Here is a 13,552-nt window from a genome sequence, read left to right on the forward strand (position 1 = left end):
ACATTAAAATGTTAATTTTAATGTTTTCATTCAAACATATAAATGACGTTTTCACTAACAAAAACAACAACATTGTTACAGTTTGTAGTCTGGTCGAGCATTGAGCTTCGATCGAGCGCGAAGAACATCAAGAAAGACTAAGGTTAGAGAGCATGTAATCCACAATTTACAAATTATGCTATGAAACAGAGTAAACAACAATTATGGTGTATTTTCTGTAAGATATTTAACCATTACAAGACAAAACAAATATTTTAATGTGTTATTTAAACGAATTGTCCCAAGTCCTGTCATCACTATTAAATAAAAATAACATCAGGGCAGTTAATTTGATAGAAATACTATGCTATGAATGACGTGTCTACGAATAGATGCAGAACAAGCGTGGAATGAACACCCACGCTCGTACCGTACGTTATGGTCATGACGTGAGTGGAGTGAAAAGTAGACAAAATTTTCCACACAGGACACAGGTTGAATGTTGCAAAGACTCCTAGAAATGTTCCTTTGAGATTACCTAACGCCAGTCTTCATACAAATGAATGGAAACCTTGTTAAGGCCAAACAAAATTAATTGTTACTTTCACTTCCAGGATTTAAATTTATTTGCTATTTACTATCCTAGTGCTATTTACTAGTGGTAAACAGTCTACATAATAATACTTTTTTTTTAATAAAAGAAGTAAAATGAATCTTTGTTATGTATTTTTGCCATCTACCGACTACCGTACATTGTACATTTCCACCCCTAATGTATATGTAGGCTTTGACATCAATATTTGAGATCATTTATATTTTCGATGGAAAAAATAATTGTTTCTTTTTTAAATAGCAAAAAGTAATTTTCATTAGGCTCTAAAATTTGATTAGGGTGGGGATGTGAAACTACTAATTTATTTTATTTGGCCTTGATTTGCTCACCCCTAAAACATCAGGTGGAAAATAATAAATTTACTGACAATGGCATGATATACTGTATTGAAGACCTATTGTTTGACATATTAATGAAGTTTCATAAACAATATTAAGTTTGTTTTCATATTAAAATTTCTACTCAGTAAGCTTTAAATCCTACACTTCACCAACTGTAACATTCTATCGCTTAATCCTCCACTAACCCTATTAATCCAAAGTGGATATCTACATCATTAATCTTTAGTCCAACATTCAGCAACAAATGTGCCCTTGATGATTATCAGAGTACAGGTACAATAATATATTGTACATACTGTATGTGTACAGTGTAGCTAGGCTAATTGCATCATAAATTCACTTAACAAGATGGAGCACTTTAGAACAAAGCACACTTGTAAACAATCAGGATTGTGGCTACATAGGTTGGTTGTTGGCAAGCATCACTGCATGTAGATACAGTACAATCTTCATAATTATTTTCAATATAACTGTAATACTGTATGAAAAAAAAAACAATTTGTCCCACTGACCATAACAACTTTTTTTTTATAAAATCATGCACCAATCTCACAACGGTGGTTGCCAGCAGAAAAAAACGATATATTTTTAAAGCCTCAGAGGTACCATGTTTTCTCTGACCGTAGCACCGGTAGTGCAATTTTTTCCCACCCTGGTTACCCAATCAACGATTTTCTCTACAAGTCATAGAGGGGGAGGGGAATAGGGACAAATTTATACAGTACAGTTGTTTAACTGTATGTTTTTAAGGCATTTCAATAAATTGGTGATCATCACGATTGATAAAAATAATTTTATTATATAGAAATACGGTATTATACCAGTTCTGTGTACAGTATTATTAATTATCATTGTAATGGTATGGTATAGTACTTTTTTTGTTTTTCTCTTTTTATTCAGGAAAACTGGTAAACATAATTAAATTAAGTTATGAGCTCTGCCAAGTGCAAATTCCTTCAACAAATCATTGTTTGTGTTGTCATGGAGACCACAATGGTACCCATGATTACAGCACGACATAATCTTTGTAATTTCATACTCAATAAAAAAACTTCCTCAATGCACTGGCTGTCATTTCCTGTCTTACAATTTCCACATCAATAATTAGTGTAGATTATAATCACTTCCAATGTAAAACAATTACTACTGATGTGGTACAATAAGTGCAGCTGTAATAATAATAATGTAGTATAGAGGAATCACTGAATGTGTTTCCCTCATTATGGTAAATTTAGAAGTTGATGACAGAATGGTTGATGATGCATTCTGTACTCAATAGAGTTACAACTACAAGAGGGAGCTATTTTCCTGCTTTCCCATTGTTTAAAAAAATACTGTACAGTAGACCTTCTGAAACATCAACACTTCAAAATAATTAAGTATTTAAATGGCTTGTCAGTAAGTCTGTATGTCTGGTACTTCATTTAATGTTCGGCATTGATAATAATTACTGTAGTATGAATATTTAATTAGCTTTCAAACATTTTTTGTTTACGTAGGCCTCCAATCTTCAGGCTTCCTGGAGTTACCACTACTGATCTGTGTATGTTGTATTATGTAACAGGTCTCCCTCCAATTAAAGACCACCTCCAATTAAAGACCGCTTTCCTGTGGTCCCAAATAAACAAACGTCTTTTATCTTTATTGTTCTAATTAGGGATCAATGCTGACCATGGAAACCCCGGTCCCAGACTGCCCAGTCTAAAAAGTGGTCTTAAATTGGAGAGAGACCTGTAGCAGAAATTAATTTCTTTAATCACCATCTCTATTTGAGACCAACCGAAGTCATCTTTTATCATTCTTCTGACAAGTGGTTTTACCTCAAACACCGTATTTTTACACAAGATGTACCACACAAGATGTACCGAAAGTTTAATGATTTGAGGGTGTTTATGAAATTGTATACCAATCATGTAGTAAAAGAAATCTCTGATGCCAGTATCCAAAAATATGTTGATAGTGTGATTAGGCATAATTGATTGTGATTGTTAATAATGATAAACCTTTCAGCAGTTAACACCCACACTTAGAAAATCCCTCCCACTTCCTCCCAATGACATCAACATGATGACATCACCAACAGTGAAGTGTCCAGTGTCTTAATTGTGGTTATTCAACAAAGCCATGTTTCTGAAAACACTTGACTCACATGAGAGGATGAATAAGGAGAGGGATGATTGACAGTTTTAAGTTCACAATTTAATTATCGATTTAAATGTGAATTGACCCATATCTTCCTTAATTTGGACTACAGTAATTGCTTTGAAATCTTTTGAAAAACATTTGTACATTGGAAATTTTATAAGATGTTTTCTTCAGTAAGACTTGCGGTAAGTGTTTTGATGTATATCATACAGACTAGGATTCGCTTTTAACTTGGTAGTTAAAGTGTTCATCTTTTAATACTGTACCACTCTGTCTTAGGTTCAAATCCTTCAAACAATATTTCTAATGGGATGTCCCCCTTTTTCGTTTCGTTGCTTGCATGTAAAATCAGGGCAACTCTTGCTATTCTATATTCTCTGATAAGGGATTGACAATTGTCCCTGACTCTTGTGTTACAGTCACTCAATGTTCAGGAGCTACAGAAATACATTCTGTTAATTCTTTGATTGTATTTCTGTTCTGTTCAATTCATCTCGCTTAACCATGGCATTCCCGATTAATTTGACCTGAAAGAGAATGATTCAAACTCAAAATGCACTGTATGGCATCTTAGTATAGTTTATACGTAATTGTGATGAATCCATCCTTGTAGCAATAAAGTGATAACAATGCAGACGGAAGGAATATGCATTGCTTTGTTATTGATTATAGTAACAAAATGAACCATAATCTAAGTCTGTCTTAAAGTGAGACTCACCTGCAGTCAGCATGAACTGTAATACTTACATAATCAATAGTTAATTTAGGCTTAGAAGATTGTGAATCCAATAATCAATTCTGATAATCAATGTAGAGGGATGGTTTTGTATTTAATCGCCTATAAACAAAAGTTCAAGGAATTAAGGAAAATTTATTGTTGACAATACAGTGAGACCTGTACAGTCAAAATTTGTGTTCAGGTGCTAATAAGGATATCAATTTTAAAAATAGAACATACAAAACACTGATATTGGTATATGATATAAACATTACAGTACAAGTAAATTAAAAATAAACTTACATATTATGTAAAATATTAAGTATGAACTTATTGAAAGAACAGTGTGAATACAGTACATTACTGTAAATGGTAATACTGTACTTTTATAGTGCATACTATGATAAAATCATGTGTGCACTAAGATGAACAGCCCAAGTGCACAAAAAAAAAAAAACGAACGAAGAATCAAAAACCAAAAGAAAAGGAATCGAGTTCAGAATTAAAATAAAGAGAAAAGATAGGATTTGAGCCGAGATTTGAAGACAGTCAAAGATGGAGAGTCACGCACAGTCTCAGGTAGTTGTTTCAAAGCTTTGGAGCAGTACTGTATGGACATTTTCCAATTGTTTCCAGGCCTTAATTCAACAGTTTACACCTGAAATGGCAGTGTGTTTGTAAACTAAATGTCAAGAAGAACTGAAAATTGTTTCATTTTCGTTTTTTTTTTTTTTGCTCACAACCAGTACCTGTACCTTCTATTATTATTTTTTACAGTTTTTATCAAATTGTTAGTGTTCCTTTTTGATTGGAATTTAAAAGTGGTTTTACTGTTGTTAGTAAGTGTGTGCTAAATGTTCAGCTTACTGTAAGTGGACATTTGCTTTGTCAGACTAAACAAACTTTAATTGAACCAGCTTTCAATCATGCATTAACATTAGCTGTCACCTGAACACAATCTTTAGAATACCATAACCTGCATACATAAGCATGCAGTTTGTATGGTGGCTGTCCTTCTCAACTTTTTCTTTAATAAGCTGGGGCCTCTATGTCGGCGGTTGGTGGTCGATGCAATTTCATTGAAATTGTAACGCAGCTTTCCTGCCAATACACTGAACTGCCACTGGCAATCGCTAGAGAACGCTGTGTAATCAAGTTCTCGCATATATTACAGATGAATTCGTTCCTGGTGGGCCTCCAGTCGATTGACACAGTGTATGCATGGTTTTAGAATTAACTACTTTTTTTTTTGCTCCGATGAGGAGCTCTAGAAACACTTGGCTGATTGATCTTCTTTTTATGGGTGACCGTTAGGGCCAATGTACTGTACTTCCTCTATTAAACTGCCCTCATCGGAGCTTTGAGTATACGAGAACTTGTTTAATTTTTAAGTCCTATCTGTTAGAATGGATATTTTTATTCCCCTTCCTTGAAAATTCTTTATAAACTCAAAACTGTTTACTACGAAGTTGATGCTTTTTTTCGCTTTTTAAAATGTTTTCACATTTTTTTTTTGTTTATTTAACGGGGGCTTTTTGACAATTTTAGTATTTTATTTATTAAATGACATGTAATTTGATCTTTGTTCATGATTTGTTAATACAATTAAATTATAATTTCCTTATACATTATTACATCATTTCCATGCGCTATTTCATGAAGATCAGAGTGCTTATTAATTTGATATACTTACTGATAGTATTCAGGAAACCAGTTATTTTTATAAGGAGCTTTGAATAGTAATGCAAACACATTTGTATCAGCAGAGCTGTACTGTATGTTGATCCATATTATTCTTAAAATTGGGGATAACAATGTCACTCAAGGTGGTAGGAAACCAATGCTACCGTACTTTACAGTAGTATTATAATTATAAAGTAGAGTAGTTTATCGGTGTATTTAGATAGAATTTTAATTATAATATTTTGCTTTATGTCATGCTCAGTATCTGCAGTACATTGCTTTATAATGTACAGTATTGTTCCAAGTTTCACAACACCATGCGACATACTTTTGCTACTGAGCGTTGCTATTCAAGCAGTTGATATGGTTAAGTGCCTTCAACTAATCCACAGTATACCTTTATCAACTGATCTTTGTAACTTGTATTTTATATCATTGTACAGTATCATTATTCAGGTGTGGATCAAATGGGGGAATGGTAGGGCACAAAATATTTCATTAGGCCTCTGGCCCCTTCATTATGCCATGGTGCTAGCCCTCCCTACAGGCTCGGATCCAGTAACCCCTGCCCTACTTATCTCTCCTGATGATTTGGATCCACCCCTGTCACTTGTGGCTTATAAACCTAAAATTTACAATACTGTTATATTCATGTATTGTAAGATATGTGTTTTTACTTTCATCTTTTTTTACATTGCATTTTTTTATTTTCAGTTTTCTTCCGGAAAAGATAGGAAGTCAAAGGGCAAAGTACCGAAAGATATTGTAAGGCTCAGCACTGATAAAATTGCTAGGCCGATGTCATTGGTGACACATGAAGCAAATGGAGAGGGCGTACCCCAGGGGCAGGAGGACCCGGACACCTTCACGTACCAAAACCTCACAGACCAGGAAGTTAGTGCTGCTTTTGACCGAATGTTGGTATGTAGTTTAACATCTGTTTTGACAGTTTTGTACAGATTCATTGTTTAGTTATTGATAGTGTAATTTCATAGACCAGGACAGATACTCTATTGAGGATACCAGTACTAATCACAACTTATCCCTTTCTCCCTTCACTAGGGAGGCAATTACTTACCCAACTCTGTAGAGATAAGGACGGGTTCTCTAAATTGGCGTACAGTAGACTGGTCCTTTGTATTATTAAAGAGGCCTACTTTACTGTACAGTAGATTAACTGTTGAATAAGGCCAGAACCACTCCTGCTTTTTGGGGCTGGGATTAACCAGTCAGGACGGCCACTAATTCCGCATGCATGGGGAAATTCAGCCCAGTAGCCAGCATCAGCTAAGGGAGGGGGTTCAGGGCATAGGGTCCAGGGCAACGGTGGTGTTGAGGGGACGAAACCCTAGAAGCCGCAGTAATAGTAAAGTAATTGCTTAAGTCACTAGGGATTCGCTTGTCAAAGGGGAGTTCGCTGAAAAGGGGAGGTTCGGATGAACCCCCGGGAACCCCTGGCTACGGGCCTGAAAATATGTTTAGGAAGTTGGAATTGAAGGGGCACACCCTTTCCGGTGATAGTAGTTTTTGTACAACTTTGCCCCCCCCTCCGCCTCCCTCTTTGTTTATCTTGTCTATTTGTCTTTGTTCACTTGTTTTATTTACTGCTAGAAGAAATAAAATAAAAACATAAAAGGCAAGAGTACAATAGGTACGGTAGCAGGGAACAATAACAGTATTTCAAAATTATTTCTATTCAAAACAACTGAAGCTATAAACCATCAATAAATACCAGTGTGTTGACATGCTGGTAGGTAGTTTCTTATGTAATATACAATCTAATATTTCTGACATAAATAATATAGTGATGACATAAATAGTATTGTACTAGTGTTATATTATGTTTGATTTTGTGCATTATGTTGTAACGATACACTACAAATGCTGTGTAACATATGGCATGTTGAATATGAGGATACCAATCACGTCACTAGATTGATTCCTGCTGTGTTGGTAGACTTGTTAGTTACCATCACAATACCATAAAGGCAATATTATTATTACTGAATATTCGAACAGGAAATGAATTTTTCTGCTGAGTATACTATGGTGTCATCATTAATCATCATTTTTGGCAATTTGTAATAAGTGACACATATGTAACATACTTGCATGAAATTATTGATTATTGTTTGAAACCCTGTGTCTCAAGTTGGGATAAGCCAAGCCCACAAGCTCTGATTTACACTACCGCTCACAACAACTGCCCCTTTTGGATGTGCCAGACGCATCCTGAAAACATCCAATTTGCGTCCATTGAATGGACGCGTCCTACGCAAAAGGGGTTTTCAACGACATTGTTAATTTGACATGAGGCCTTAATTTTCGTAGAATAAACAATTAATAAATAACAATCCAGTAGTTTATACTATATGTCCCAGAACTGTGTTCCGCAAACTTTTTACTTCACGGCCTAGGCCTACAGTATACTTATGATTCTAGGCACCAAGCCGTGGGCTAGCTCTAGCTTCCCTTAACACATAATTTTGCTGCACCTTATATTGCCTTATATTCCTTTATCATTTGCATTCCTGAAGATGACCCAATAAAGGTTGAAACGTTGAACCATGACCTCCCTGTCATTATTAAAGGTAACATTCATTCTATGATGATACTAATGTCAGTAGTCAATAGATAATAGTCCTACAGATACATAATAAAAAAAAGTTCATATTTTGAATTTTTGGGAGATAAGTTAATTTCCGGGGGAGTTTGGCTTTCTCGCCGTAGTCTAGGAGATGATACAAACGTTTGGGAGACTCCTGCAAATCCGACAAATACATCAAGTACTCTATATTCATAACAACACCAAGATTAATAGAAGCTAGAGTATGGCATACTGTAGGGCCTAGTGTCAGTCTGAGTCTGAACACTGGTTTGTTATTGTCAGCCATTTGGGTACATTTTATTGGTTATTAGTGTACAGTATAAATAACATTTGTTTACAAGTGATCTTGAGAGCTATCAGTATCTTGCTTTTGCTGTCAAATTACAGATTCAATTCGCCTCATTAGAATAGTAGACCTACAGTAAACCATCCTTTTTGCTTGCATATATGCATTAGTTCCTAAACTCAATCTGGTTGATTATTTAGTGGGAGTTTACGTGACCTTGAATTAACAAAAGCTTTATTGTCCTTTGAACTCAACAATATGTTGCGATGCATTTGTTTTTATGAATAAATCATAAATAAAGTCTGACAGAAAAGTATATTAGCATATAATCATAATCAAGTTTATTATGTTGAATATTATTAATCATACTACTGTATAAATGCAACATATTTCATTTTTTTTTTTTAATAAGTTATTAAATGAAACAGGTGTGATATGTTTCTGTCCTTGAGTACAGACAGAATACAGTATGCTGTTGATCTCGCTTGACCTTAAGGTTTGATACAGTGGGTCAGTCAGTTTGTGGGACTGCAATTTGTTAAATATATTTATCCACATAGAGAGTTACAGGCCAACCTTTTTATATGGATGCTTGGGTGTGGTCAGAAAATATTGATTTTACAAGATAAAAGATACAAGATACAAGTCAACTTTATTGTCAAAATAATACATTCTGAGATATTTGTTGTACATGACATAGAATCGTTCATAAACATATAGAGTGTTAAATAAAGATTTCTTAGAAAATAAAAATTTGAGTCCTGTGCAGTTATCTTCTGAAATTTTGATTAACTAGATTACAAGCGATGTACAATGCTGAATTTTTAAAACGGTTTGTGGATATTTTGTTTTGTTTATGTCTAACCCTTCCCGATCTATTTATGATAATGTCTGAAAATAATGGTACTCTTCATTCCACATTATGTAAAGGCCAGTCCAGACTATCAAATTTCATTTGACATAAACATGTGACATGCCTAAATATGGTCATGATGACATCACATCATGACCATATATAGCCACATCATGACTATATATGGGCATACAACAGTTTTTTTTTTTGTCAAATAAAATTTTTTCTCATTGTTTTTCTTTTTTGTTGATGATTTTTGTTGTTTGTTTTTCAAGGGCTTATTCAACTGGTTCATTTCGTTCGACTACGATTTTTCGTTGAGTATATATTTTCATTCGACTGGTTCGTAAAATAGACTTTGTTGACAACGAAAATTAACGTAACCAGAGTGCTTTAATTAGCGTTAAGTTATCCACATGACCAAAACAAACGTGGCTGATTCCTCAGTTTAGCTACAGAATTTGCGTTCATATAATTTATATTAAATTTCAGAAAATGAAAATTATAATGTTTACCGTCATGAATTCAAAAAATAATTGTAGGCTAACAGAATTAAATAACTTGGATGAAAACATATTTTTATGAAAAACCCATACTGCCACAAGCTGAATCAACCTTGATTACGTAGTGTGTAGTGCGGTAACTATGCAGCCATTTTGTTTTGTTGAATATTTACCAGTATTCTATTCAACTTGTCGTCTTCGTTAGTAGGTTTTTACCACTGCGCAGGTGGGCGTGGTTTAACGAAGAACGACCTGTCAAATACGGCCATTGTCTATCTTATTTGCTTCTTTTATTCATCTTCTTTTGTACATTTGTTAAAAGTGCATACTGTAGAGACCTAGTATTATGGCTACAAGTCCACCTCCAATACCATTACCATACAGTCACTGCCTCAACAAGGCTTTATTCCGACTTAAAAGTCGAATGCAATCTACCAATCATCATAGCCAAAAAATTGATTCCAATCTGTAAATCCTTGTTACCCTATTCATTCACCGGATACAAACGTAACTTATCGTTATATTTGTTAAATCCATTTTAATTCTCTGTGGATTCGTAAAGCATTGTGTTAGCTAAAACCACAGCCTTAAACCAACCCCATCGGGTTTATTTGTACTTATGTGCAAGCTTTATTTCTTTGTTGTTTTAGTTCTTTTTAATTGACTCACAAATCATGCAATTAAAGTTTATGAAGACTTTTTGTTGGTGAAATTATTATAAACACTGAGTCCATTTTTTCAAAGCTAAATAGTGCTTTCCTTTTTTGTTAGTGAATGGAATTGCCTTTTCCCAAATTCTGTTGTATTTGTTGTTACTTATAATTTTTGTGATATGTTTTTAGGCATGGAAAGCAAGACTGTAAATTGCAATAGTGATATAATTCCTTTGGTTAACCTATACCTCTCTAAGATTATGTTTTTGAAAGCTAGTAAAACAAATAAAAGGAAATAAACAATTATAGATGACTGTGCTGGCTATACCAGTATTTATAATTCATTCATATGAATATACATTACTACTGTATTCTGGAGTTTGGATTGTATTGTAATTTTGCATAATTGTTTTATACTGTATTAGTCAAGATATATAAATACATAGGTTGTCCGATAATGTATTTACTTATTTGAGTTTAGAAGGCACAAATACTGAAATGATGCAATCTTTTAAAATTATGTTTTTTAGATTGTTGATAAAAGTTATGGATACTGTGGAACCACTCAACCATAGTAAATGCTTGTGTAGGTTTTGATGGTAAAATGTACAGCAATAATGATAAATTACATATAAATTAGGACATTTAAGTATGCATATGGTATCAACCGTAGTAGGTGCTAAAAAGAAGGAAGGTTTAATACAAAAATTTCCACCCTGTAAACCTAAAATTAACATTTAACAAGAAAAAAAATAGTGCACACATCACAGGACTTACAGGTATCACATGATAATTGTGATGTCAGTGACAGCACTATTATAATAGATAAATGTGGAAGTATTGTGTATCTCTTATTATTCATCTACCCTATTACCAGACACTATTAATACCTTTTGGAGAGAAGACAAGATCAGTTCCACTACCAGGTCACGGTGGTGCTCTAATGACATCACTTTCCGGATTATCCTACCACAGGAAGGAAGGGAGTAGCTATAGATAATTTAGAATATTCCTGTTAAGAACAATTAAAAAAAGAAAAAGGAAACCTATCGTAGCTTTTTTAATGTTCACCATTTCTATGGAACTTTTTGTATCACTGGCTAATGATACCTCAAATTTAGCCAACTTGTTTCTTTTTCATGTGGTAAAATGTAAACATCCAGTATGTTTCATTTTTGATTCGTTGTAATTTAACATGAAGCCATATGAAAACTTATTCTTTATTACAATGTATAATAGATTATGCACATTACACGCTTCGTGTTAATAGACACATTTCGCAAGGTTGGTCACGTGACATATAGTGGGTATAAATTGTATAAGCAGGCAGCGCAAGTGACGCTCGGTAATAGGAAAACGCATGGCTTAATCTTCAAAGCGTTTCTGCTGTAAAGCTTGTATTTGATGTTGAATAATATTGGTTGGAATGCCAGAACTATATACCAAATTTATTGGAAATTAAAATTGAGAGTTTTGCCATAATGGTTTACTAATGCTCCCAATACAGGCCCCAAACATTGACATTTTTCGAGAAATTTTAGGTCTGCATATCTACGGCCTGTTTAGGTATGCACGACAGTCTTCGATCCGTGAACTGTGATTTTGACACGCTACGATTTCTAGGCTAGCTAAGGTTTACAAAAGATCACATAAATTCCGAAGCATACAAAGCAAATTGAATGCTAGAATAAGTAAACAAACACTATTTTGAACAATAGGCGTGCCTTTCCTTGCTAGTTATTTCTCGAGTTACTTGTAGGCAATTGTTTCCACAATCATAAAATTACCCTTTTCTATACTTTAACACTGTAAATTCTCCGTAGTAAAAGCCACTATAATATGTCATGTGACCGGCAGTAAAGTTAACAAACCTCGTGGAATGTGTCTTTTGATACTGTAGATCAAAGTTTCAGAAGCTTCAGAATTAATAATTTAACTTAATGTAGACGTGTGCGTGTGTGTGTGTGTGAATTTAGTACCTATAGGTACTAAATTCACACACATTCTCAAGGCTTATTATAATATGAAGATTAACTTGTCTATATACAGTACAATGTGAAGTCAGATAGTATATTTGACACAGTACATTCAACATTGTATTTATATTTGACGAGGTCAGCTGACTAGATAACTATTGTGACCTGGTTTATGTACAATAGTCGTCAGTAGGCCTACTGTATTATCTACTGACTGCAGTAATCTGTTTTACTGTGTTTTTAGTTTACGTTGTTGCCTATAAATTGAACATTTCCTTTTTTTTTATTTCCATAATGAGGTAATCCACCAACATTACAATCATACAGTATTATTAGCACTTTTAGAGTTAATCCTTTAAACACAGTACTGTCTAGTAGTTAATATCTTAAAAAAATATAACTTTTTTCTTCATAATAGGATATTTGCTATTGACCTGTGTATTAAATAGTGGCCAAATCTCAAGAATCAGTAGAATACCTAATTGTAGGTCTTTTTGGTAGCATAAACATAAGGGGAAGGGGGATGGGAGAGCTTTAATGCATCCCCTCACCTAAGATAAAGTCCGTCCCCCAGACTTTGCTCTTCCGAACTGAAAACATTCATCCATGTAGAACCTTAAAATTCCCACATCCCTGTCATCCCTTTCCTTCATCCCCTCCCTTATCCCCTCCTCTTTCCAATCATTCTCCTCAATGTAAATGCTACAGTACTAGAGCACCATGAAATAATGACTAGTAAAATATAGTTACAATACAATATCTAATTTATGTTAATTGTGCTCAAAGTATTAATGCATCATCAAAGGATAATGGTACATCATTTTCAATTGATAAGTGGGCTTATGGGTAAAGTAAGCCTTAATCCTACAGGCTATGTTATACTGTTTTAGAGTAAATCATAAAAGGTCTAAGCTCCATGATTGTTGACAGAATGTGGGGTATATCACAAACAAGGACCTAAAAAAATCTTTGACATTAATAGTATACTGTTAAATTGTACTGTAGGCCTACTGTAAACAGGAAATTCATTATGGGTTTAAAACGTTGCCTTAAATGATATTGTAAGAAATAATGCAAAGCAGTACAGTATGTGTTCAAGACCGTCTAGGCTCCCTATGCTTTAAATTGATTGTATAGAAAAGTTATTGACAACATTGCTCAAAATTCAAAGAACATAGTCGATGAATAGATTAA

The 13,552-nt window shown here is 34.0% G+C and overlaps 1 protein-coding gene across 1 annotated transcript in view; it reads left to right on the plus strand.

Moving 5' to 3' along the window:
- The window catches only part of LOC117125196 (protein diaphanous homolog 2-like), a gene marked incomplete in the record, with an annotated part of 49,595 nt that overhangs the window by 1,569 nt on the left and 34,474 nt on the right, over window positions 1-13,552 (plus strand). Inside the window, 1 exon segment of the mRNA XM_033271623.1 lies at window positions 6,194-6,400. Within this exon segment, the coding sequence (XP_033127514.1) occupies window positions 6,194-6,400 (207 nt within the window).

Source organism: Anneissia japonica, unplaced genomic scaffold (assembly GCF_011630105.1).
Source record: "Anneissia japonica isolate Jap-2015-1 unplaced genomic scaffold, ASM1163010v1 scaffold2191_len329779_cov167, whole genome shotgun sequence".
In the NCBI taxonomy this organism is placed as follows: domain Eukaryota; kingdom Metazoa; phylum Echinodermata; class Crinoidea; order Comatulida; family Comatulidae; genus Anneissia; species Anneissia japonica.